The sequence below is a fragment of the Aquarana catesbeiana genome, linkage group LG12 (assembly GCF_042186555.1).
Source record: "Aquarana catesbeiana isolate 2022-GZ linkage group LG12, ASM4218655v1, whole genome shotgun sequence".
In the NCBI taxonomy this organism is placed as follows: domain Eukaryota; kingdom Metazoa; phylum Chordata; class Amphibia; order Anura; family Ranidae; genus Aquarana; species Aquarana catesbeiana.
Genome location: NC_133335.1, coordinates 7403406 through 7431081, shown reverse-complemented (window position 1 = coordinate 7431081; position 27676 = coordinate 7403406). Strand labels below are relative to the sequence as shown.

Here is a 27676-nt window from a genome sequence, read left to right as displayed (position 1 = left end):
GCTGTGTATTTACATGCTTGCTAGAGTAACATTGGATCAAGTGCCCGGTTTCTCTTTCTGTGAAATTGCGGTTCCACCGGTCCATTGACATTTTCACCTCGATCTGTGATTTGTCGCCAATTTAAAAGCAAATGAATGTGTGAAATATGTCCTCTTGTAAAATGTACTATATGTCATTTCAGGCTGAGTTCATCTTTGTGGGAAGTAATCTCAGGCATGGAGCTCATCCATGCTCACCCTACAGTCAGAGAAATGTGAAAAAAAAGTGAGTTACATCCAATTATTAAATAGCTAAAAAAAAAGTTTAGGCATTAAATATATATATATATATATATATATATATACTATAATGTCCCCATGAATTATAACTCTAGTTTTTCTGTTTCAATCTTTTTTTAAGATTTCAAATAGTAATAGAACATTGAACGTAAACAAAGACAGAAGTGGAACCATCAGCATAGGCAGTATATGAACAGTGACGACCATACATATATGAAGAATATGGGGGGGGGGGGGGTCCAACCGCAGACCCAGAAAAAGTCCATAGGTATGAGAGACTACACTTATACCTCTAGTTTTTATTTTAGCTGTAAGTGAGGGGTGTTCAAACTATCTAAACAAAGGGCCAGTTTACTGTCCTTCAGACTTTAGAGAGGTTGGACTGTGGCCATTAGGAGCATCAGTGAGAATAAAACAATCATTGGCATCAGTGGAAAGAAGGGTGCCCCATCGTTGGCGTCAGTGGAAAGAATGGTGCCCCATCGTTTTAGCGTCAGTGGAAAGAATGGTGCCTCATCATTGGCATCAGTGGAAAGAATGGTGCCCCATCGTTTTGGCATCAGCAGAAAGAATGGTGCCCCATCATTGGCGTCAGTGGAAAGAATGGTGCCCCATCGTTGGCGTCAGTGGAAAAAATGGTGCCCCATCGTTGGTGTCCGTGGAAAGAATGGTGCCCCATCGGTTTGGTGTCTGTGGAAAGAATGGTGCCCCATCGTTTTGGCATCAGTGGAAAGAATGGTACCCTATCGTTGGCGTCAGTGGAAAGAATGGTGCCTCATCATTGGCATCAGTGGAAAGAATGGTGCCCCATCGTTGGCGTCGGTGGAATAAATGATGCCCCATCGTTGGCGTCCGTGGAAAGAATGGTGCCCCATCGTTTTGGCGTCTGTAGAAAGAATGGTGCCCCATCGTTGGCGTCAGTGAAAAGAATGGTGCCCCATCATTGGTATCAGTGGAAAGAATGTTGCCCCATCGTTGGCGTCCATGGAAAGAATGGTGCCCCAACGTTGGCATCCGTGGAAAGAATGGTGCCCTATCTTTGGTGTCCGTGGAAAGAATAGTGCCCCATCGTTGGTGTCCCTGGAAAGAATGGTGCCTCATTGTTGGCGTCTGTGGAAAGAATGGTGCCCCATTGTTGGCGTCCATGGAAAGAATGGTGCCCCATAGATGCGTCAGTGGAAGGAATAGAGCCCCATCTTTGGTGACAGTGTAAAAATAGTGCCCCATTGATGGTGTCACAGGGAAAAATAGTGCCCCATTGATGGTGTCACAGGAAAAAATTGTGCCCCATTGATGGTGTCACAGGGAAAAATGGTGCCCCTTCCTTGGTAACAGTGAAAGGTAAAGGCCATCTACAGGCAAGCAAAGGCTCAAATCCAGCTTATGAACCACCATTTGGAGACCACTGCTATAATAAACCACTTGCCAACCACCCAACTGTAAATGTACATCATTACTTTACAGTTGAATACCGGGGGTTATGGCTGCAGCTAGATGCCGCAAGATCACTTTTAGAAGCAGCGGGAGAGGTGAAGCCATCCACCTAAGCACCCCCCCCCCCCCTTTTCCTCCCACGCTTCCCGGGCTAATGCTACTGATCGGTACCTCTGGGAACCATCCGGCATCGACAGGGTTTTTCTATAGAGATAAGCGGTGGCTAGATGGCCACCGCTCATCTCTATGTCCTTGGAGGACCAGAGCCACGATGACATCCCTTCCGATTCTCGGGCCATTTAAATATGATTTTTTTTTTCTTAAGACAAAAGATTTTTTTATTTTTTTTTTGATCTTTTGCTTTTAAGGGTAAGATGGATTTGGGGTCATTTAAACCCCAGATCTCTCCATAAAGAGGACCTGTCGTGCTGTATTATGGCAAGGGATGTTTACTGTCACGGAACCCGTACTCAAGAAGAGTCTGTCCACCGTAAAAGATTCTTTTGTCTGGTACCAACGCGATCCAAGATCCCTTAGCCCACCCAGTCACTTGTCGAAGCATCAATGTAGGGTGAAAACATAAGACTGTTTATGTAAACACAGGTACAAAGATATAAACTCAGAGGACACCCCCCCTTCTTTGCATAAAGACACAGCGCGGGGTAAACTTTACCTCCTCCAGTAACAAGACACACAGGTGTATTCAACTTTCCAACAGTAGACCGTCCTATCAGCAGGGAGGGCTGTTGGAGGAATTCCCCCCTCCTTTTACATAAAGACACAGCGTAACAAGAGACACACAGACAGGAGGGGCTGCTGGAGAAATCCCCCCTCCCAGCTAATCCACATACACTTATACATCCCATAATAGGTTGCTCCCAAGGCAGACAGAAACAGTAGAACAATGGGAAACAGACACACCTCAAACAATCTAGCAGTCTGAAAGGTGAAATTATTTATCTTCATCTTTTCTTGAGGGATTCAGAAATATTAATGTCCCAAGTGAAAGAGCCCCTTTATTCTTTCAGCATGAACCACACATATAGAACCCAGGATAACAGGGGTAAAAGGACATGCTGAGTCTGGTGTGGTTGTACTGGGAGTCGGGTCAGGCAGACTCGACTGGGGTTCTCGGTCACCCTGTGCCCCTAATAGACACAGGTTGACTTACACATAGGAGGGGCCGGGGGAGCTGTCCAAGGTAAGCTGGGTTCCACAAGCCCTCTGCCCAAAGTGACTCCCGTCACATTTACTTTCCTTGCGATAGCAATAATGTGACGAAAAAATTTAACGACCGCCATTTTATTCTCTCAGGTCTCTGCTAAAAAAAAATATATATATATAATGTTTGGGGGTTCTAAGTAATTGTCTAAGAACTTGTAAGCTACAAATGTCAGAAAAAGGCCTGGTCAGCAAGTGGTAAAGGTATCTTCTACAAAGAAAATATACCTATAAATACTTGTTTCTATTTGGGATGAGCTATACTTGCTTAGTACATGCTGTCACTGCTCTCTCAATGCAAGTCTGTTCTCCAACAGGTAGGTACACTATATTACCAAAAATATTTTACACGCACATGAACTTTAATGACATCCCAGTCTTAGTTCGTAGTGTTCAATATTGAGTTGGCCCACCCTTTACAGCTATAACAGCTTCAACTCTTCTGGGAAGGCCGTCCACAAGGTTTAGGAGTGTGTCTATGGGAATGTTTGACCATTCTTCCAGAAGCGCATTTGTGAGGTCAGGCACTGATGTTGGACGAGAAGGCCTGGCACTGATGTCGGGCGAGAAGCAAGATCCATAAAGACATGAATGAGCGAGTTTGGGGTGGAGGAACCTAACTGGCCTGCACAGAGTACTGACCTCAACCCGATAGAACACCTTTGGGATGAATTACAGCGGAGACTGCGAGCCAGTCCTTCTCATCCAACATCAGTGCCTGACCTCACAAATACTCTTCTGGAAGAATGGTCAAACATTCCCATAGACACACTCCTAAACCTTGTGGATGGCCTTCCCAGAAGAGTTGTTATAGCTGCAAAGGGTGGGCCAACCAGTGGCAGCTGGTGCTCAAAATTTGGGGGGGGGGGTGCAAAATAATTTTGAAAAAAAATCATCAATTGCAGCCACTGTGCCATCAAACACTGCTACTGTGCCCTCAAATGCTGCCACTGTACCAAACGCTGCCACTGTGCACATTAAACTCTGCCACTGTGCTCATTAAACACTGGCACTGTGCCATTAAACGCTGCCACTGTGCCCATCAAACGCTGCCACTGTGCCCATCAAACGCTGCCACTGTGCCATCAAACGCTGCCACTGTGCCATCAAACGCTGCCAGTGTGTCCATCATTTGCTGCCAGTGTGCCCATCAAATGCTGCCAGTGTGCCCATCATTTGCTGCCAATGTGCCCATCAAATGCTGCCAGTGTGCCCATTAAATGCTGCCAGTGTGTCCATCATTTGCTGCCAGTGTGCCCATCAAATGCTGCCAGTGTGCCCATCATTTGCTGCCAATGTGCCCATCAAATGCTGCCAGTGTGCCCTTAAATCCCCCAGTGTGACACCCACTCGCCTTCTGGCCGGCACTTACCCAGTCTTGGTGGGGCAGCGGGAGACGAGCGGGGTCCTCCATGCGTCTCCTGCCATCCTCATCTCCCGTCCTCTGCTCCTGCTAGGCGTCCAATAGCGGCGCTTGGCATATCAGCCAATCGGGTGACAGGTAACAGACCTGAGCACCTGATTGGCAGAGAGGCGGTTTAGTGTTAGGAAAGCGAATAGTCATTCACTTTTCTAACACAGCTGGGTGCTCGCAGGTCACTTTTTTGAAGCCTATTAGCGCCTACGGCTCTAATCAGGTGCTACAAAAACACCCCCCCGCCGCTGTTATTCAGGCACCCTGCACCCGAAAAGGGGCCGGGCGCCTCAATAGGGGTGGCAGCAGCGGCCATAGATATATACATGCGTTGCATGAATCTATCTATTGGTGATAGAGGGGGTGGCTGAAGAGAGAGGGGCGGCGTCTCTGCGTCCCTTAATGCACGGGCCGCCACTGGGGCCAACCCAATATTGAACCCTACGGACTAAGACTGGGAGGCCATTAAAGTTCACGTGTGTGTAAAGGCAGGCGTCCCAATAATTTTGGTAATATAGTGTATATTCAGCTGTAATTAATTGACAATCATCTAATTACGAATGTATGAAATTGCATTGGTTAGAATGACTAGAAAGGGTCGTATCCCTTTAAGATCTGGGCGTTCTCTCCTCTACGTTTATCTTGGCATCTCAAAGTCCATTTCTTCTTGGAGGTGAGTATAGAGCAGAGACTGAGAAGAGGATTCCATGCTATGGGCCGGCTCGCTGTGATCTGCGCCGTGCTCACTGTGGCGGGTCAGTAGAAGTTTTGCTTTTATCCTTCTATTCACATCACTGTTTTGGAATGTGTGACCAACCCTGCAGGGAATAATATGTATATGTAGTAAAAGTGGGTATAAAGCTTTCGTCCAATGATATACCTCTAATAATAAAGCATAGCTATTAGGATTGCATTCCTCTTCTCTCAGCTATTTACAACTTGCCTTGTATTCGTTTCCCAGAAAGCGAGGCGTTCCGTGAATGAATGACAAGTCCACTTTACTCCATTCACAGAACACCTATGATTGCGGGAAAAACACAAATACAGTTTAAAATGCAGCTGGAGCCTCAAAAAAAAAAAAAATGTTCAGGTTTAAAGAGGATTTTCAGTGTGTGTGTGTATATATATAATTTCATGCAGCTTAATTCTTTATTGTAAAAGCAAACTTTGGAGGGTGTTTTATCTCTAATGATTCAGACGATGGAAAGTGCTCAAATCACATTAAAGCGGAAGTAAACCCGTAGATTTAACAGTTTCAATTGCAGCCTCACTGTGCCCATCAATTGCAGCGCCACTGTGCCCATCAATTGCAGCGCCACTGTGCCCATCAATTGCAGCGCCACTGTGTCCATCAATTGCAGCGCCACTGTGCCCATCAAATACAGCGCCACTGTGCCCATCAATTGCAGCGCCACTGTGCCCATCAATTGCTGCGCCACTGTGTCCATCAATTGTAGCGCTACTGTGCCCATCAATTGCAGCGCCACTGTGCCCATCAATTGTAGTGCCACTGTGCCCATCAATTGTAGTGCCACTGTGTCCATCAATTGTAGTGCCACTGTGCCCATCAATTGTAGTGCCACTGTGTCCATCAATTGCAGCCACTGTGCCCATCAATTGCAGCCACTGTGTCCATCAATTGCAGCCACTGTGTCCATCAATTGCAGCCACTGTGCCCATCAATTGCAGCCACTGTGTCCATCAATTGCAGCCACTGTGTCCATCAATTGCAGCCACTGTGTCCATCAATTGCAGCCACTGTGCCCATCAATTGCCACGCCACTGTGTCCATCAATTGCAGCCACTGTGCCCATCAATTGCCACGCCACTGTGTCCATCAATTGCTGTGCCACTGTGTCCATCAATTGCAGCCACTGTGCCCATCAATTGCAGCCACTGTGTCCATCAAATACAGCGCCACTGTGCCCATCAATTGCAGCCTCACTGTGCCCATCATATGCAGCCAGTGTGCCCATCAATTGCAGCCAATGTGCCCATAAATTGCAGCGCCACTGTGCCCATCAATTGCAGTGCCACTGTGCCCATCAATTGCAGCGCACTGTGCCCATCAATTGCAGGGCCACTGTACCCATCAATTGCAGTCAATATGTATGACTGGAAAAGAGTACTCAGCCGATATTTAAATAAATGTTGTGAAAACATATGATAAATGTGGAAAACTAAATATTAGATTGGAAAATTGATCCCACTTCCCCTTAAAGGAAATATATTCAATAGCACATCAAATTCGTACATAAAAACCATGAAGGATTGCAGTATATATAAAAGGGTAATATCTTAATTTAAAGAAAATATTTTAAAAAAGAGGGAAAGTCCATATACAAAAAACACCCTACAAGTGCTGTGGTAATGCAAAAAAAGTCCAATTTAAATGAAATCCCAGATGTGTGGGTCCACCACCATAAATAAAGTGCCTGGCCGCTTACCGGAACCTCATGACCCCCCGTTACAGAGGGTCAAAATGGGCATTGTAGTCATGCTGCTCGGACAGCTTGGGAACCAGAATGATGACCGGATTGGAACCTCTGAAACTGTATTGCTGTAAAGGCTGTATAGCGAATGGATCCACAGGGAAAAGGCAACACTCAGCCCTCAGTGGGGTGTAGACATCATATAGGGGAAACAGAAGAAGGCTCCCATAGTGTAAAATCAATTGGTATTTTATTAAAAAAACATAGTAAACACTCACATATAAAAAGCAAATATCCTCTGATGAAAGGCAGTCTGTGACACCGGCCGGATGTTCACAGGCCGCCCGTCCTACTGGAGTACAACGATAGAGGAAGGTGACGCGATGACACCGCTCAGCCCTACGCTGCGTTTCGCAAAAGAATTGCGTCTTCCAGGGGCCTCAAAATCAGGAACAGTTGGGAGCTGTGAGGGAGTATACTGTCTGTTACATTATCTGAGAATGGGGGAGAGAAACCTGTAATTCAGACTGCCTTTCAGACCCCCCGTCAGTAGGGGGGGTAGTCCCATCATTGGCGTCAGGAGGGGGAAAGTTATACCCCCCGTCATTGGCATCGGGGGGGGGGATAGTGCCCCGTCATTGGCATCCGTGGGAGGGAATAGTGCCCCGTCATTGGCATCCATGGGAGTGAATAGTGCCCCATCTTTGTCGTCCGTGGGAGGGAATAGTGCCCGTCATTGGCGTCCGTGGGAGGGAATAGTGCCCCATCATTGGCGTCCGTGGGAGAGAATAGTGCCCCGTCATTGGTGCCCTTGGGAGGGAATAGTGCCCCGTCATTGGGAGGGAATAGTGCCCCGTCATTGGCCTCCATGGGAGGGAATAGTGCCCCCGTCGTTGGCGTCTGTGGGAGGGAATAGTGCCCCCGTCATTGGCGTCCATGGGAGGGAATAGTGCCCCATCATTGGCGTCCGTGGAAAGGAATAGTGCCCCCGTCATTGGCGTCTGTGGGAGGAAATAGTGCCCCGTCATTGGCGTCCATGAGAGGAAATAGTGCCCCCGTCATTGGAATCCATGGGAGGGAATAGTGCCCCCGTCATTGGGTCTATGGGAGGGAATAGTGCCCCCGTCATTGGCATCCATGGGAGGGAATAGTGCCCCCCGTCATTGGTGTCTATGGGAGGGAATAGTGCCCCAGTCATTGGCATCCATGGGAGGGAATAGTGCCCCCGTAGTGCAATTAAACACTTTTATATGATATTTTTCTAGAGCTACATGTTAGGCCAGAAAGACAACTGAGGAAAGATGTGGCATCTGGTCCCATAAGAGGGAATTTCCTTCCCAGTGAGAGGGGCAAGTGAGATCTATGCTGCTTCAGTCCAAAAACCATCAAACATTACAAGGGAGGGAACCGGAACCAACCTTGAATCCGCCACCCAGTATCCAGCTGACTTCACCAGTTCTTGTAGGACATCACAGAGGATGGGAGAGATCAGGAACAGGGCTGGTCTACTAGGTGTGGAATCAATTCTACATATACAGATTTACAGAAAGCCTTCAGTCCTGGAAAATAAAATGAAAACACAAGCATACCCATGTAAGGCATGTCAGGGCCCAACATTTAGTACATCTCTGCAATAGTTGTCTTCTTACAAACACTAACGTATAGACAAAATAACTGCCGGAAATCCAGAGAGTTACTAGCTTCATGCAGTAAGCTGACAAAGCTGCACTGAAATCCCAAGCAACGTCAGCCATGACCAAGTGCCCCCTGCTAGACTATGGAACTTTTCCAACCTGCTTTTGAGAGGAGGAGGGGTTTGTGTTCCTAATACTGCCTGTTCTGTATACAACATCGATCGTCCATAAACGGTTGTCACCAGGGCTGCCATAGTGGATAGAGTTGGCCTTCCTGTACCAGTCCTCAGTTCTTTAAGGGACCCAGGGGCAGAGGGGACTCTGAATACCTTTTGAATGCATGCACAGTAAATCCATGGGCCATGGTTCCCAGTAAATACCCCCCTCAGGAACCTTTCCATACCCTACACAGTCCTTATGAGGTCATCATGTATGAATGAATTATTGAACAAGGTTAATGTAAAGTTTTTTTGTTTTTTTTTTTTGCCCCACAGATTCCCTGGCAGTGACCTCATACGCACCGCAAGCTGCATCGCTGCTGCACCACGATGTATTATTGTGCTGCGAGTTCTCCCATCCTGAACCCATCGCCCTGAGCGATATCGGAGTGATATGGAATGTGAAACGTGGCAGTTTAGGACAACCGGTTTACAAGTTCGATGGGCACAATGCCACCGCTGAGAGGTCGGGAAGTTCCATAGATTTCACCTCACTGCCAATGGGGAACGCATCTCTGCATCTGCCCAACCTGACCCTGGAGGATGCGGGGGAATACACCTGTACAGTATTTGTCTCCACGCACGCCGGCAAAGCTACGCTTCTTCTGAAAGTGGCAGGTAACAGAATAGTTTGCAATGCTTTATCATGCAAGTTAAGCAAATTGATGCAATGGCCTGATATAAAAATTCGGACGGTGCAAAGAGGCCAGACAGTAGTGCCAACAGGGGGCAAAGTAGTACAATGGCATTTAGAAGAAAGCTAGAGGTGATACAGACTACAACAGTGGGGAGCAAGTTAATCCACAGACCATAGTATGTTTAGGGGGGCCAAAAACAAGGAGAAATACTTCCCTTAACTACACTCCAGCAAGCTCTCTATGTGACAACAGCAGCCTGCTGTCTAGGACACAGTCCAACGCTCACCTCTTCCACATATGATGCAGAGTCAATAGTCCTGCCACTCCTGCACTGCATTTAATGATGCAGAGGGACTGCCCACAGCTTCATGGAGGAGAAGTCTGCACTGGAACCTGATGGAATAAGGTAAGTAGTACTGCCTGTCCTTGTACACCTTAGAAATGGCCGTTTACCCTTTTGGCGTGGGGGGACTCCACTGGTTTTTATCCCAGCATGCAGTTCAGGTTTTCATATTTTCAACACAGTAAATGAAAACATACCATCACTGACCTCTGGAGCTGCTGGCACTGTGACGCATCCTCAAAGTTGACAACCCTGAAGTTGCATGGTTTCTTAACAGCTTAGTGCATGCCATTACATTAAGGATGGCAAGCTGCCAAGTCTACTACTGCCATAGAAAACAACGGGGGGGATGAGCTGAGATTCAGTGCCTCTTAACCATTAAAACATAAACTATAACTCGCGCTAGGTGAGGAAATTATATAATAATATCGTAAGACCGCAGCTACTGTTGCAAAGGTACTAGAACCTTATAGATAGAATAGATAACAGCGCTAGCGGAATAATGACACAATGTGATAACTTGTAACACACTAAGAAAATAAAGTGCTAAGTGCTTGCAAAATAAATGATCAATAAACAAATAATATCGGCGCTAATAATGGTAGCGCAATGTGATCCTATATACCACACACTAAAAAAAAAATATATATATAATGCTTGCTGATTGCAATGGTGAACAATGGTGATAAAAAAGTGCTTCCAATCAGATGATATCCACTCTTGTGACCCCACTCCTCAGATTTATTGGACCCTCAGCTTTGCAGTCCAGGGGTCTAACTCGGCTTTAGAATCTTTGGGAGGTAAGACACCGATATCAATTTCTCAGAGGTGATGGGTCTCAGCAGGATCCAGAATATTTGGGACATAACGAGGCAAAAGAGAGAGAGAAAATGCATGTGAAGTACCGCCAGTACACAAATTGCTGCGCTGCTAACATGTGTCACTCACAAGACATCAGGCAAGAACAAGCATCAGCGTGTTTCCGGGGTTCGCACCATCCGCGTGCGTTCCACGGGAACCGGAAGTAGCGTCACTGGTTCACTATACCATAAATTACGTTGACGCGTTTCGCCCCTCCTCCAGGGCGTCATCAAGGACCTCACTTCCGGTATCGTAAGAAAGATTTATATATGTCTTGAAGTCCCCACCTCCCAGCATAATAGCCAATAGAGTGAAAGAAACCTACAGATGTCATTAAACACATACTTCCCTTTGGTATACATCACTTCCTGTCTATTGCCAAGTAGTGATAGACTTTATTGACACATGACAATTTAATAGACATACTAAAATATATATAAAATCTTAACCAGTAGCTGCTGGTGCTCAAAATTTTTTGGGGGCGCCAAAACGAACTGAAAAAAAAACATTATATGCAGCCACTCTGCCCATCATATGCCGCCTCTGTGCCCATCATATGCCGCCTCTGTGCCCATCATATGCAGCCAACTGTGCCCCATCAATTGCAGCCACTGTGCCCATAATATGCAGCCACTGTGCCCAGCAAATGCAGCCAACTGTGCCCATCAATTGCAGCCACTGTGCCCATAATATTCAGCCACTGTGCCCAGCAAATGCAGCCAACTGTACCCCATCATTTGTAGCCACTGTGCCCAGCGAATTCAACCGACTGTGCCCATCAATTGCAGCCTCGGTGCCCATAATATGCAGTCACTATGCCCAGCAAATGCAGCTTAGCTCTTTTTCCAGCCTGAAAATCATTCCTTGATAGATTAACTTGTACATGGGTTTTTTTTCCATGTTCCTGAACTAACACCCCTCTATCCATTTACAATATTTCTTATAGCCTGAGGTTTTTACTCTGCTGCTTTCTTACCCCGTCAGTAGCAGGTGTCAGTGTAGACCAGAATACTGCCACACAGAGGTAACCGTTTAGGTATTCTACATTTTACTTGTCGCCTGTCTTTTCACTTGCGTGGCTATAAAATCATTATAGTAACACTTTTTCAGTCATGTGTACCTATTAAAGTAATTGGGTGCTCTTTAAACTTTATTCCAATATTCCCAAATTTGTCGTTTATAAGCCTTAATGCTTTTGGTTTCTCCAGCCTTGAAAATGGTTTTGGGCAAACCTTATCTACTACGTTCTATGAGTCTGTGGTCTTGCATGTTTAGTTTTTTATTTTGGTCACACCACTTCCATTACTATAGTTTTACTGGACAGTATTTTATCTCCTGCCTCTGCTGTTATCTTTTAGTTTTCCCTTAGTCCTTTATTTTGCATTTAATTCTATTTTCACAAGATGTTCACCACAGATGTTCACCACAGTATCACCCCCTCCCCTCCGAAAAGTTATCCCTTGAACCGGATAGGCAAAATCTGTCAGTGCCAAGACTTTTTCGTGACAACTGTATGAAGATTTCCATTACTTGTCTAGAGGAAGTAAGTATTTTTTTTTTTTAATAATGATTTGTTGGATATCGTCTTCTCTGTCCAGCCCAGCCTTTTATGTTGCTCTCCCCAATGAATCCATCGCTGATGTTTGGAGAGTCAAAGACTTTTCTCTGTGACCTGACCGGCTTTTATCCGGAAGATCTGGAAATTTCATGGTTTAAGAGGAGCCAAGATGGAGAACTGGGTCTGTCCGAAAACATCTGCACAGGGCTTCCTGTTCTGGAGGACAACGGGACCTTTAGGGTCAGCAGCCAGATCTCTGCAGCATTTTCTGAAGATGATGCCGGTGTTTTTCTGATCTGTGAGGTCCGACACGAGTCTCTACGAAGTCCATTGAGAAGCAGCAGCACAGTTTATTTGATGGGTGAGTGAAAATGTGCAGCTTATCTGTTGGACAAATTAGATGGCAAGCAAAGTTAAGGTGCCTGTCTCTGTGCCTGTCTCTGTGCCTGTCTCTTATCAAAGCAGACAAGCCCTTGCACTTCATAGCTTGATGGTGGATTAAATGGTGGCCACATGCTTGGAAGTTTTGTGATCAAGTTGATCACATTTGCAAACATTGAATAGTCATAACTTCCATTCCTGTTTTAGACAAAACTGGATCAAACTGTCTATCAACCAGGGCAGAATATTGATTGCGTTGCATTGATTGGCAGCACTGGGACTTCATGAATACAACTGTATTTTAATTGGTCAGATTGTGAGAATACATGGGGGGAGGGAGGGCAAATGTGATCGATAAAATCATTCTTAAATATTGATTTTAACCCCCTTCTATGTGTGGCATATCGATTGAATAGGTTAGGTTGATTACAGATCAATTATTCCTAGTGGAAGAAATCGGTCAAAAAAGAAACAGGTCATTGAAGCTTGTATGGTTATCATGTAGGAGATTGTACGATCGGACTGTATAGTGTATGGTCAGCTTTAGTAGTCATATAAGAAATCATATAAACCCAAACCTCAGTGTGTTTTCTCCATTGTGGTCTGGTATAGATACAAAGTTATCTGTTCAGTAACAATGACTTGCTGTGCTCTGCCTGCGACTCTAATCGCTTTGCTTCAAGCTCTTTGTGCTACACAATTTTTCCCTTGTAAGATGAGAGGAAAGTTATTGTAGTCCTGTCCTATGGTTACAACGCAACTCCACCAGATGCAATACAGTGAGCCTCGTCACCCTAATGCCCCGTACACACAGTCGGACTTTGTTCGGACATTCCGACAACAAAATCCTAGGATTTTTTCTGACGGATGTTGGGTCAAACTTGTCTTCCATACACACGGTCACACAAAGTTGTCGGAAAATCCGATCGTTCTAAACGCGGTGACATAAAACACGTATGTCGGGACTATAAACGGGGCAGTGGCCAATAGCTTTCATCTGTTTATTTATTCTGAGCTTGCGTGGCACTTTGTCCGTCGGATTTGTGTACACACGATAGGAATTTCCGACAACGGATTTTGTTGTCGGAAAATTTTATAGCCTGCTCTCAAACTTTGTGTGTCGGAAAATCCGATGGAAAATGTGTGATGGAGCCCACACACGGTCGGAATTTCCGACAACAAGGTCCTATCACACATTTTTCGTCGGAAAATCCGACCGTGTGTACGGGGCATAAGACTGTTTTGCTTTGTGTTTTAAAATTAGTTTGCGGTTAAAGCAAGGAAGCATAAAACATCATGTAGTAATATGCTTGTCTAAGCAAATGCTGTACATATAAACTATCTACAATAAGATGAAAACGATAAAGACTGCAAGATGAACATGTACAAATGCACACGCTACCTAAACTTCCTAGCGAATGAGTATGAACAGTGGTCTGTGTACAATGGGAATATGCTTGTTGGCTCAGGTTATAGTAGCTTTATAATCGCCGTAGGCAACATAGACCCAAGGCTCTACTATGAGGGATTTTCTTTTTTAAAGTTACTTTGCAGTAAAGCAAGGAAGCAAAAACCCCTCTTTAGTATATTAAAGGAGTTGTAAAGGCAGAAGATTTTTTATCTTAATGCGTTCTATGCCATAAGATAAAAAGCCACCTGTGTGTAGCAGCCCCCCTAACACTTACCTGGGGTCCCCCTCTGTCCAGCAATGTCCATAAGTGTCTCAACCATCCGAGAGTCTCCTTCCCTTGGCTGAGACACAGCAGTAGCACAATTGGCTCCCGATGCTGTCAGCTAGCCAATCAGGAAAGAGGGGACGGGGCCGGATTGGGGCTCCGTGTCTGAATGGACACAGGGAGCTGTGACTCGGCTCGGGTGCCCCCATAGCAAGCTTCTTGCTGTGGGGGCACTCAACAGGAGGGAGGGGCCAGGATCACAGAAGAGGGACCCGAGAAGAGGAGGACCCGGGCTGCTCTGTGCAAATCCACTGCAACAGAGCAGGTAAGTATAACATGTGTATTATTTTTATAGGAAAAAAACAAGACTTTACAATCACTTTAATGTGCTTTGCTGAAATGCTGTACTCACACACTACATACAATTTTATGAAAATACACAACATACAGAGTATCATAAAATATGCATACAATATACGCATGCAAAAGCTATCTATCCTTTCTAGCAAAGGAGCATGGCCAATGTATGCCAGTGGTCTCCAAACTGTGGACCGGGGGTCAGATGCGGCCCTTTGCTTGCCCTTATCTATCCCTTGGAGCACTATTCCTTCGACTGAAACCAACAATGAGGCACTTCTTCCACTGACACCAATGATGGGGCGGTATTCCTCCCACAGACTCCAATGATGGGGCGGTATTCCTCTCACTGACACCAACGATAGGGCGGTATTCCTCCCACTGACACCCATGATGGGGTGGTATTCCTCCCACTGACACCCATGATGGGGTGGTATTCCTCCCACTGACACCCATGATGGGGTGGTATTCCTCCCACTGACACCCATGATGGGGTGGTATTCCTCCCACTGACACCCATGATGGGGTGGTATTCCTCCCACTGACACCAATGGTGCGGCACTATTCCGCCCACTGACACCAATGGTGGGGCACTATTCCTCCCACTGACACCAGTGATGGGGCACTATTCCTCCCACTGACACCAATGATGGGGCGGTATTCCTCCCACTGACACCAATGATGGGGCAGTATTCCTCCCACTGACACAATGATAGGGCGTAATTCCTCCCACTGACACCAATGATGGGGCGGTATTCCTCCCACTGACACCAATGATGGGGCGGTATTCCTCCCACTGACACCAATGATGGGGCACTATTCCTTTCTTCAGCACATGGCTGAGTTCAAGCCCTTTGTTCCCTCCCCCTACTTTCTGCCAACTTTCTGCCAACATCACTTTCTGTTGCATGAGCCTCATGAACCAGTCAAACAAGTTCATTAGCTATGCATAGGGGAAGCCTAGATTCTAAAAACACATGGTAACCAAAATGCATAATTCCATATATTTATGCTATAAAAAATATCACTAAAATAGCCTTGTCCACACAAGGACAGGAAGTGTTACTGTCAGGATCACCAGGTGAAAATAAAGTAAGAGCCTGAAAAAAAGAATGCAGCCATACCTAAAAACTTATAAGCTGCAATATGTTACGTTTTTGGGTTTAGATCATTTAAATGTTGCCTTGAGCACCATCTGCATAGTACCTTCTGTTTTTCCAAAGACCATTTATGTTCTGAATGGCTGTGTGTAAGGTCTTACGGGTTCTCATGTTTTTTGCAGCCCGGGGTGAAGCACAGGGGAGTACAGCAGCCACTGTGTCTATTGTCGTCTGTACAGTCCTGTTGGCGATTATATTTGGAATCTTGTATCAAAGGTTTCTTGCTAAAGGTAAGATGCCGTATGATCACTTCTCAGAAAATGCTGAAGAATCCTCAGCTTTAGACCTCAACTGAGCAAATCACACGCACACCTCAAATTGGTCAGCTTTTTAAAAACACGTTGATTTAAAAAACAAGATCAACGGGCCTAAAAATGCTGCTGGTATTCTGTGCGGAACAGTGACTCTCATGCTTTGCATCTGTACTGACCATATTATCTCAACATCTTTAGAGAAAGAAGATAACCATGAAGGCTTAATTTGGGGTTATCTTTAATGCCTCTTGGGCTAAACCATTCAACCACCTATGTACCACCGTACATTTTTGAATGACCAAGTGGTGGGCGCTTATTTCTGCAGTGCCTTTATTGGCTGTGAACCAAGCAGTCATTGGATGGGCCCGGTCAAATATTTGAGCGGCTCTGTACCATGTTACCTCTGTAATGATTGATCACAGATGTAAACAGTGTAGTGTTTACATCAGAGAGCCCACCCCTTCCTCTTACAACAGGGGAAGGAGAAGAACTAACAAAACAATCATTCATAAGTTCCAGATTACAGGCTGCAACAGATTGAGGGGCAGGACGAGGGGTTGATTGTGGCATTGTTGAACCCTCTTTGCTCTAATTCCTGATATTTCCCATCTTCCCTCCCCAGTGCCGCCCCTGATGTCACAGCTCATAATCCCAGAGCTGAACTCAGCCGGTGAAAAGATGGTTGCCTTGTGTAATATAAGTGGGTTCCGGCCTAGAACAATCGACATTTGCTGGTATATTGATAAGTCCATAAAAGAAGCCGGAGCTGAGACTTCAGGGAAGGAGCCCTTGCTGTCCGCTGCAGATATCACAGGGCAAGCGTCTCATTCTGTTAGCAAACAAGGCAGCGTGTTCAACATGACGTCTGAGCTTTCCTACACCCCCTCCGTCCAGGATCATGGGGCCAAGATGGTGTGTGAGGTAAAGCACAAAGCCCTCCGTGGTGTGAAAAGACTGGAGAGACCCATTTATGTAATAGGTATGTGTTTTTATTCTAACTTTAAATAAATTGTCAGAAACCATGAAATCAGACAGAAGTACAGTTAAATAACACTTGTTTAATAATAAAAGTAAATAGAACAAACGTAGTCTAAACATAGCAAGAGTTCAGGAACCGGAACGGATAGTCAGACAAGCCAAACGTCAGGGAGCCGGAGATGAGCGTAGTAAAACAGCAAGCAGGATCTGGAGCCAGAAGGGATGTCAGCCAAGCAAGTCTTTTAACAGGAATGCAGGAGAATGTCTCTGTGATATTGACTAAGGCGAAGGCAGAGATCCTCTGGGCTGGACGGCTTAAGTAGGCAGGACTGACGATCAAGATATCATGAACAGCTGAGTAACTGTGGAGAGATAGAAGCTGGCAATCAGCCGACACCTGTGCGGCCAGCTGAGAGTAGGAAGGGCTGAGCCCAGCCCTGACATAAATGTAGTCTTGGATAGCATGACCCAAGATCAGGTTCTCATTGCCAATCCCTTTTTTCTCCCAGGACTCATTGGGGTATTGGGATATTATGTAATACATTTTAAGTTTGTCTTTTGGTATCTTTGGCCTGCTCTGTAGCCCAGCCCGAGGGCCCCCACAGCCTGCTCTGTAGTCCAGCCCAAGGGCCCCCCAGCCTGCTTTGTAGCCCAGCCTGAGGGTCCCCCGGCCTGCTCTGTGGCCCAGCCCAAGGCCCCCCCCGGCCTGCTCTGTAGCCCAGCCCGAGGGCCCCCCCCCCCCCCCCCGGCCTGCTCTGTAGCCCAGCTTGAGGGCCCCCTGGCCTGCTCTGTAGACCAGCCCGAGGGCCCCCTGGCCTGCTCTGTAGCCCAGCCCAAAGGCCCCCCGGCCTGCCATGTAGCCCATCCCGAGGGCCCCCCGGCCTTCCACGTAGTGCAGCCCGAGGGCCCCCCCCGGCCTGCCATGTAGCACAGCCCTGAGGGCCTGCGATAGAGATGAGTCTTATAATTGATATTGCTAACTTTACCCAATCTTTCTTTTGCAGCCCGTCCTAACAAAATGTACATTACAAGCTCTCCTCTGGTCCCACGGGCAGGAGAAAAGTTGGCTCTGAGTTGCATCGTGGAAAAGTTTTATCCAAAGCCGATATCACTAAGCTGGGTGAAGAACAGAAGTGCGCTGACCAATGTCACTCAGTATGGCCCCTTTCCCTGTGATAATGATTATTACAGCGTTTGGAGCCAGGTGGAGTTTATACTGAGTGAGAAGGATGACGGCGCAATCTTCATCTGTCAGATCAGTCATAACAGCTTGGGAAGTCCGGAGGAGGTCTCATTTGAGATCAACTTAAAAGGTGAGATTCAGCTTGGTGGGAGAAATATAAATAAAACACCAGCCAAAATGTGTGTGATAATGGGGAAGTGTTACAGCTAAACTCTGGGATAAACAAATATCGTCTAAATACAAGTGGTATGATTTGGATATTTCTTCCAGATCTGTGCAGTAGTCCAGTGTGAGACTTCCACTGCTGCTCTCTCTCCTTGTGCAGTGGGACTGGTCTTGTCTCCGCCCCCCTCTACTTATTTTATGTGGGGAGCTTCTAGTGGGTGGAGCCTGCTGGGTCCCTCCTATTGCTGTCTGCACGGGCTGTGTACAGCACAGTGATGTCACTGTTAACCTTCACAAAGTAATATCTGGGTTTGGAAAGGCATTCGGTGCACAAATTGAATATATATCCCTTGTCTATTAAAGACTACATAAATGTTTGTACCTCGAATTCAGCTTTATATGTCGTGTTTTTTTTTTCCTGTTGACCTGTCAGATTTCCTCCCTTCTGTCCCTGTTATGGCCATACAAGACATGAGCAGATCTCACGGGACAGGAAAATATACAGTCCTACTGTCAGAATTTCTAACCCTTCTACATTAATTTGTGTGTGAGCCTTGTTGGGGAGTCCTCCCTACTAAGGAGACTGATAGCAACATGAACCTGAGAGGTCAGCAGGATGTCTGAGGGCTTTCAGATCAGGTCCGCCAGTCAGTTTTTCAGGTGGACCTGATTGGACCCTCCATTCACTCCTATGGAGAGCAGCTGATGTCCGCTGACACCCGCTGCTATCTGATCCTTTCCACCAAATCCAGACCAATGGTGACCCTATTTTCCATCCGTCTGGCGCAGGGGTCTTTAAACTACGGCCCTCCAGTTTCTTCAGGAACTACAGTTCCCATCATGCCTAGTCATGTCTGTGAATGTCAGAGTTTTACAATGCCTCATGGGATGTGTAGTTCCAAAACAACTGGAGGGCCGTAGTTTGAAGATCCCTGGTCTGGCGGATCGGATGGGTTTGGATAAAAACAGACAGGAGGTCCCCATAGAGGAGAGCAGGACCTGTCATCCGCCTTCTCAGCGGGGATCAGCAGATCAATCCCTCGCTGAGCAAGCAGAGTGCGTCAAACGGACAAGCCCGTGTTAAAGGGCCTCAAGAACCCTTTTTCCAGTGGACTTGATTGGATGGTCCATGTATCCCTATGGAACAGAGGAGTGTAAACGGTCTTGTGTCCAATTACACCCTCCGACCTGCAATCCAGTCCAGTCCACTTCATCTGATCGGAGGGCAAGGCCCATCTGAAACAGGTCAAAGGATATGAAGTTTCATTATTCCTATATTTGAGATGACATTCAACACTTTGGTTTTCATAGTTTCTCTCATATAATATATATATATATATATATATATATATATATATTAATTATACAGTATCTCATAAAAAGTGAGTAGACCCCTCACATTTTTGTAAATATAATTATTCTATCTTTTCTATCTTTTTCTTTTCTTCTATCATGTGACAACACTGAAGAAATGACACTTTGCTACAATGTAAAGTAGTGAGTGTACAGCTTCTATAACAGTGTAAATTTGCTGTCCACTCAAAATAACTCAACACACAGCCATTAATGTCTAAACTGCTGGCTACAAAAGTGAGTACAGCCCTACGTGAAAATGTCCAAATTGGGCCCAATTAGCCATTTTCCCTCTCCGGTGTCATGTGACTGGTTAGTGTTACAAGATCTCAGGTGTGAATGGGGAGCAGGTGTGTTAAATTTGGTGTTATCGCTCTCACTCTCTCATACTGGTCACTGGAAGTTCAACATGGCACCTCATGGCAAAGAACTCTCTGAGGATCTGAAAAAAAGAATTGTTGCTCTACATAAAGATGGCCTAGGCCAGGGATATGCAATTAGTGGACCTTCAGCTGTTGCAGAACTACAAGTCCCATGAGGCATAGCAAGACTCTGACAGCCACAAGCATGACACAGAGAGGCAGAGGCATGATGGGACTTGTAGTTTTGCAACAGCTGGAGGTCTGCTAATTGCATATCTCTGGCCTAGGCTATAAGAAGATTGCCAAGACCTTGAAACTGGGCTGCAGCATGGTGGCCAAGACCATACAGCGGTATAACAGGACAGGTTCCACTCTGAACAGGCCTCACCATGGCCCACCAAAGAAGTTGAGGTCACGTGCTCAGCGTCATATCCAGAGGTTGTCTTTGGGAAATAGACATATGAGTGCTACCAGCATTGCTGAAGAGGTTGAAGGGGTGGGGGGGTCAGCCTGTCAGTGCTCAGACCTTACGCCGCACACTGCATCAAATTGGTCTGCATGGCTGTCATCCCAGAAGGAAGCCTCTTCTAAAGATGATGCACAAGAAAGCCTGCAGTTTGCTGAAGACAAGCAGACTAAGGACATGGATTACTGGAACCATGTCCTGTGGTCTGATAAGACCAAGATAAACTTATTTGGTTCAGATGGTGACAAGCGTGTGTGGCAGCAACCAGGTGAGGAGAACAAAGACAAGTGGGGAGCTACAGATCATTGAGGGAACCATGAATGCCAACATGTACTGTGACATACTGAAGCAGAGCATGATCCCCTCCCTTCAGAGACTGGGCCGCAGGGTAGTATTCCAACATGATAACAACCCCAAACACACCTCCAAGACGACCACTGCCTTGCTAAAGAAGCTGAGGGTAAAGGTGATGGACTGGCCAAGCATGTCTCCAGACCTAAACCCTATTGATCATCTGTGGGACATCCTCAAACGGAAGGTGGAGAGCACAAGGTCTCTAACATCCACCAGCTCTGTGATGTCGTCATGGAGGAGGGGAAGAGGACTCCAGTGACAACCTGTGAAGCTCTGGTGAACTCCATGTCCAAGAAGGTTAAGGTACTGCTGGAAAATAATGGTGGGCACACAAAATATTGACACTTTGGGCCCAATTTGGACATTTTCACTTAGGGGTGTACTGACTTTTGTTGCCAGCGGTTTAGACATTAATAGCTGTGTGTTGAGTTATTTTGAGGGGACAGCAAATTTACACTGTTATACAAGCTGTACACTCACTACTTTACATTGTAGACAAGTGTCATTTCTTCAGTGTTGTCACATGAAAAGATAGAAGAAAAGATTTACAAAAATGTGACTGAGGGGTGTACTGACTTTTGTGAGATACTGTGTGTGTGTGTGTCTATATATATATATATATATATATATATATATATATATATATATATATATATACACATACACATTATACTTGTATTCTGGCTTGCTATATTTTGCAATTATTCCTCTGAATAGTCTGTGATGAGTTAGGTCTTATTTCAATTCTTTTGATAACTTGCCATACATTTCTCCTGTGTATGCTATATTGCAGAGACCATCATATCTCTCCTTTTTAACATGTACATTTCTTTGCATGTTCATTAGGCTTGTTTATTCCCTTCCTGCCTGCACTGTTGCTAAAAAATGTCAGGAGGAAGTTCATGGACATCGTCCTGTGACTGCGCTGCCCGTGAGCCCCCTGCAGCACGCGGGTGGCGTGCTCTGTGATCACTGAGTCCTTCGAACTCAGCTGATTACAGATTGGGCTAAAGGGCCAATCACAGCGGCCCTTTACCATGTGATCAGCTGTGTCCAATGACAGCTGATCTCGATGTCAACACAAGCCAGTTATTGGCTTTCCTTTCCTCACGTGATAATGTGAAGAGTGGAGAAGAGAGCCGATAACCGAGTTGTGTTGAAGGGACATCAACACTGATTATCAGTGTCCTGATTCAGTGCTGCCTCAGCTGCCTATCGGTGCCCATTAGTGCTGCTTATCAGTGCCCATTAGTGCTGCCTATCAGTGCCCATCAGTGAAGGAGAATGTTCTTTAAAAAAATTCGATATTTTTTCATTTGTTTAGCAAAAAATAAATCCAGTGGTGATTAAATACCATAAAAAAAAAGCTCTTTGTGTGAAAAAAACGATAAAAATTTAGTGTTGGTAGTGTTGCATGACCGCGCAATTGTCATTGTGACAGCACTGAAAGCTGAAATTTTGCCTGGGCAGGAAAGGGGGGTGAAAGTAGATTAAAATTAAAATTCTGGTTCTGTCCTGCACGATCCATTGTTGAGATGCGACCCCGTGTCACAGGTGCATATGAGTAGTGTATGCCTGGTTTTGGCAGGAATACAAATTACACACCTATGGGCTGGGTCAGGGCCAGACTTTCCATTGGGCTTGACGGGGATCAAGCCCATGGGCCCCGCCCAATAGGGGGCCCCGCCGGCCCCGCACGTTCCGAAAGCCGGCGAGAGCGGCTGAGAGCCGCCGAGAGCAGCCGAAAGCCTCCGTGAGTGGCCAAAAGCCAGCTCTGTATCTCGGCGGCGCTATTTTTAAACAAAGGCTGCAATGACAAGGCAACAATGACACTGGGGCAAGGCTACACTGACAAGGCTACACTGACACTGACAAGGCTGCAGATGGACACTGATAAGGCTGCATTGATGGGCATTTAAAGGTAAGTTTTTTTTTCCTTAAACTTCCCTCCTAATGCCGCGTACACACGGTCGGACTTTTCAGCTACAAAAGTCAGACAGCCCGTCCGATAGACTTTCGACAGACTTTCGACAGACCTTTGGAGGACTTTCAACAGACTTTCTAACGAACGGACTTGCCTACACACGATCACACCAAAGTCCGATGGATTCGTACGTGATGACGTACAACCAGACTAAAATAAGGGAGTTGATAGCCAGTAGCCAATAGCTGCCCTAGCGTGGGTTTTTGTCCATCAGACTAGCATACAGACGAGCGGATTTCTGGGTCCGGCGGAGTTACGACGTAAAGATTTGAAGCATGTTCCAAATCTAAAGTCCGTCAGATTTGTGACTGGAAAAGTCCGCTGAAGGTCCGGTGAAGCCCACACACGATTGGATTGTCCGCCGGATTTGGTCCGTCGGCGTCCGTCGGACAAGTCCAGTCGAAAAAGTCTGACCGTGTGTACGCGGCATTAAAGTTTTTTTCCTTAAAATTCCCTCCTAAACTTGGGGTGCGTGTTATACGCCGGTAAATACGGTAATTATCATTTTATCCATAAATTTTTTTTAATTAATTTTATTTTATTAATCGTGGACCCAGGACAAATACCAGTACAGTATCCCCCACTTATACGCTTATATATTATCTACTTTTGTGAGCAGCCATTTGGGTGTTTTGTCTTGTCCAATTAAACAGAAGTTATTTAATACTGCATTGAGTCTGGCGCACCTTGTCCTTTTCTATTTCTGTTTTATAGAGCTGTGCATATGTATAGAAGGGTAGGGCCCGAAAGTGACTCAAGCCCAGGGGCCCCCACCACCCTAAGTCCTGCCCTGGGCTGGGTTCATAAACATCCCAGGAATAGGGGTCAGGGCTCATCCTTGGAGACAGCTCCGCCCGGCAGACAGGAGTTCTGGCCTAGGAGTCAGGAGGGAGGAAGCCAGTGCAGCACGAAGCTGTTAACTACAAGCACAGAGGTGCTGAGCGTCAAGTCTGGGGGAGACAGTCCAAGGCCTATGGTGTAAGGTTTTGAGCAGGAGTGCTGTGCTTTTAGCCAGTAAGGCTGAATGCTGTTTGTTCTGAAGCAGGACTGCAATGCTGAATACCCCTGCAAGGGAATCTGCTGTTTATTTTTTTAGCTTTCTGTTTCTTTTGAATAAAAATGGGCTGCCATGCCCTTGAAAATGCAGTCGGGACTGACACAATGTCTTCAACTCACATGCACCACTAGAGCTTAATCACCCCGACATCTTACACCATTTATGCTTTTTAGAATTTTTGTTTTTTTGCAAAAATTGGGACATCTGGAGAAGAGACGCTTGAGAGGGGATATGATTTCAATTTACAAATACCGTACTGGTGACCCCACAATAGGGATAAAACTTTTTCGCGGAAGGGAGTTTAATAAGACTCGTGGTCACTCATTAAAATTAGAAGAAAAGGGGTTTAACCCTTAACTACGTATAGCGGGTTCTTTACTGTAAGAGCGGCAAGGATGTGGAATTCCCTTCCACAGGCGGTGGCCTCAGCGGGGGGCATCGATAGTTTCAAAAAACTATTATACAAGCACCTGAACGACCACAACATACAGGGATATACAATGTAATACTGACATATAATCACACACATGGGTTGGACTTGATGGACTTGTGTCTTTTTTCAACCTCACCTACTATGTAACATTAGTTTTACTTAATAGGAAAAAAAATGGAGAAAATTAAAAATGGGCATTTTTCTTTGTACTCGATGGCTCTGTTCAGATATGGGTGATATGGAATTGTGGCAATTCTACCTGCAATTCCAAAATGCGCAAGATGATTGGAAGACCAAATGTGGTGTGATTTTTGCCACGCAACAAAATGCGTGAGAATAATGGCAAACAGCGAGTGTGAAATTGTTCCTGGATTAGAGCCAGAATTTTGGTCCCTTAGATTCTTTGGAGTTGATCGTGCATTGGGTAGCCCATTCAAGTGAATGGGCTGCCCTATGCTTAACATGTGTTGTGTGTGTATGTGTGTGAAGCACCTTTTTTAAATCTTTAGCAGGAAGCCACTTTGGGTCCTTATGCTTCCTTAGAAAGCATGTAGTGCCGCTCAAAGCCCAAGGCACAATGCTGCCCTGCTGGAGGAGGGAGCAGGCATGTAATTTCACTGATCCAGAAGTGCCAATAAGAGAAGTATGAGAAGCTACTCTACCGACCCCATGTTTAAGAGTGAATGGCCTCAGCCAGTGCTACTCCTCCGGCCACACCCACTGATGCATTTTGCCCAGGTGAGCCGGGCGAAACGTGTCAGTAGACGTCGCTGGTAAAGTAGTATTGCCTGAGGTCATTCACTAACACAGAAACATTGGGTTGGTAAAGTGGCTTTTTGTCCTTCTCTTGTGGGGCCTTATCCTGTCACGACATGGATTTAATCCACTCAGCCGTGTAATCTGACATTAATCTATCAAATGTATGAGAAAGACCCTACAAGGTAACACAGATGTTGAATTTGACACCGTCAAACAATTAGTTTAGTTCCAAGTCTGCTGGACACTATACATTCTGCTTAAACTATGGGATTTTTCAACCCAAAACGGTTATATTTTAACAGAAAGGGTTGGATTGGCACTTGTATGGCCAGGGTAAGCAAGTACATAAAAGTGGAGAGTCTTTGTGCAGATTGACCAATGTGCAAACGTGACATAAACAAATGAACAATTTCTGCCCTCAGGGATGCCTCCAGAAGTCCAGTACATCTCAGCTGACCCTCCAGACCCTGGTGTTGGCATGGAAACCCGACTCAGCTGTATGCTTCAGAACTTCTTCCCCATGGATATAGAAGTGGTCTGGTTCAAGAATGGAGTTCAGCAAGACTCAGGGGTCTACAATTCTCCCTGTGTGCAAAGCTCCCGAGGTCTTTACTTGATGTGCACTATGTTAAAGCTTATTGCTCAGGCAGGCGATCACGAGAGCGTTTTCACGTGTCGGGTGCAGCACGTGGCTCTGAAATCCTGCCAAGAGAGAACTTACACACTGACTCTGACTGGCTCTTCTGATTTATCAGCGTCTGCCAATAAAATTTAATAAAGTTTGTAACTTTTGTTTACGTTTTTTAACTTGTATTCATAACTAAGGTATGTCTGCGTGTTTACAGTGGTAAATTTTTGCCAGGACATCATTAAACAGGGCTGTCTTAATGAATGGGCACTGGCCAGGGGCCCCATGATCAGGGCCAGGACAACGGGGGAAGAAACAATGACAGTTTGGTCGCTCTTGCCACACTTTGACAGGAGTAATTGCAATGCCACTCCTGTCAGAAGGAGCAGCGGCTGGCTTTTGCTGCTGGAGAGGAGGGTTCAGCTTTCTCCTCCCTCCTGCAGGGGGCAGAAGAGAGCTGGTACTGAGACTGAGAACTCACCTCAGAGTGGGAGAGAAAGGTAGGAACAACATTTGTGATCTGAGTAGAAGGGGGCGGGGGACAAATCTGATGTAAGGGGACTCTACTCTATGGTTAACACAGGGTGAGTACGTAATTACTTTGCTCTTTAATACTTCTCTTCCAGTATTCACCATGTGGTCCTGAACAGTCTTCAGCATGTGTAAGAGCAATGTGCAAAGCAAGCTTTAACAAAGCATCTTGAAGAGATTTTAGACACTATAAAAGAGCTTTGTTAAAGTTTAGGGAGATTAAATTCCTCTTATTCGGGCACGCTGCTGTTTAACCACTTGCCTACCAGGCACCTTCACCCCCTTCCTACCCAGGCCAATTTTCAGCTTTCAGCGCTCTCACCCTTTGGGTACCAAAATGACCGCGCAATTGTCACTCAAACTAAATTTTTAGCATTTTTTTACACAAATTTAGCTTTCCTTTGGTGGTATTTAATCACTTTTTCATAGTTATAAAATTTTAGAAACGGCTTAGATTTCTCCTTTACTAGAGGGGGCGCAGATGAGGCTGCACTGGTGGGCACATATTGACAGCACTAGTGGGTGCTGATAGATGGCACTGGTGGGCACACATTGGCATCACTGGTTGGCACTGCACTGATAATCAGGACACCAATAATCAGTGCTCTGATTATCAGTGTACATGTCCCTTTTAGAGAAGCCAGTTATCAGCTCTCTCCTCTCCTCAGGCTGTCAGCATGAGGAAGGGAATGCCGATAACCGGCTTCTGTTTACATCCGTGATCAGCTGTGATATACCCAGATATATATGGGTGTAATATTCCTGCTGGGGGGAGTATTGGTGTAATATTTCTGCTGGCGAGTATGGGTGCAAACCCATAGTAGTGGGCTGCTACCTAGCACTGACAAGGGAAGGGACCCTTCATTGGACCTGTACACCCGAAGGGTCCTGAATAGGAGCCCACTACTATGGGTTTGCCACTGGACATTAATCCTTCCGGCACACAGCCGGTATGCAAATGGTTAGTTTGAACGCTCTATCCCTTAGTCGGCTCACCTTTTTTTTACTTGTTGATATCAGCAACTCAATATATGCATTAGGTTTACATAGCCTTGGTCTGGCACCTACAAATACACGTTATTTAACCCTAGCGGCCATGGGAATTGGTTGAGCACAGAGTCATTCCTTCTGAATCCATATATGTACAAAATATCCACAACTCTCAAACCCCTGATGAAGGTACTGGAATACCGGAAATGCGTCGGGTATCAGGGCATGCCACCCCTGTGAGAGTACATCCATTTTTTGTCATTTCACATATTTCATCTGTTCTGATTGTTGTATCTATATTGAAATGATTTTTTACCTTGTTTGTTATAGACGCTTGCATGTCTTTTTATAAAATATATTAATAAAATTTATTTTTTTACCTCACGAGTTGGTGGCCTGCAAAAAATCCCAAACATAGGGGGTTTTCTTCACTTAAGGTCACATTCTGGAGTAGTCTCATTGTGAACGCCACATTCTGGGGAAGACTCATTGTGAATGTCAAATTCGGGAGGAGTCTCATTGTGAACGTCACATTCTGCCAGAGTCTCAGTGGTAACGCCACAATCTGCTGGT

General features: G+C 45.8%; 1 gene segment (V, D, J or C); it reads left to right on the top strand.

The window, feature by feature from the left end:
* Positions 1 to 27278, top strand: LOC141114578 (Ig gamma chain C region-like). The segment is given in 7 exon segments: positions 1 to 265; positions 8909 to 9250; positions 12073 to 12393; positions 15729 to 15836; positions 16483 to 16839; positions 17843 to 18151; positions 25377 to 27278. Coding segments are annotated over 6 exon segments (1566 nt in total).
* Positions 27279 to 27676: the final 398 nt, after the last annotated feature.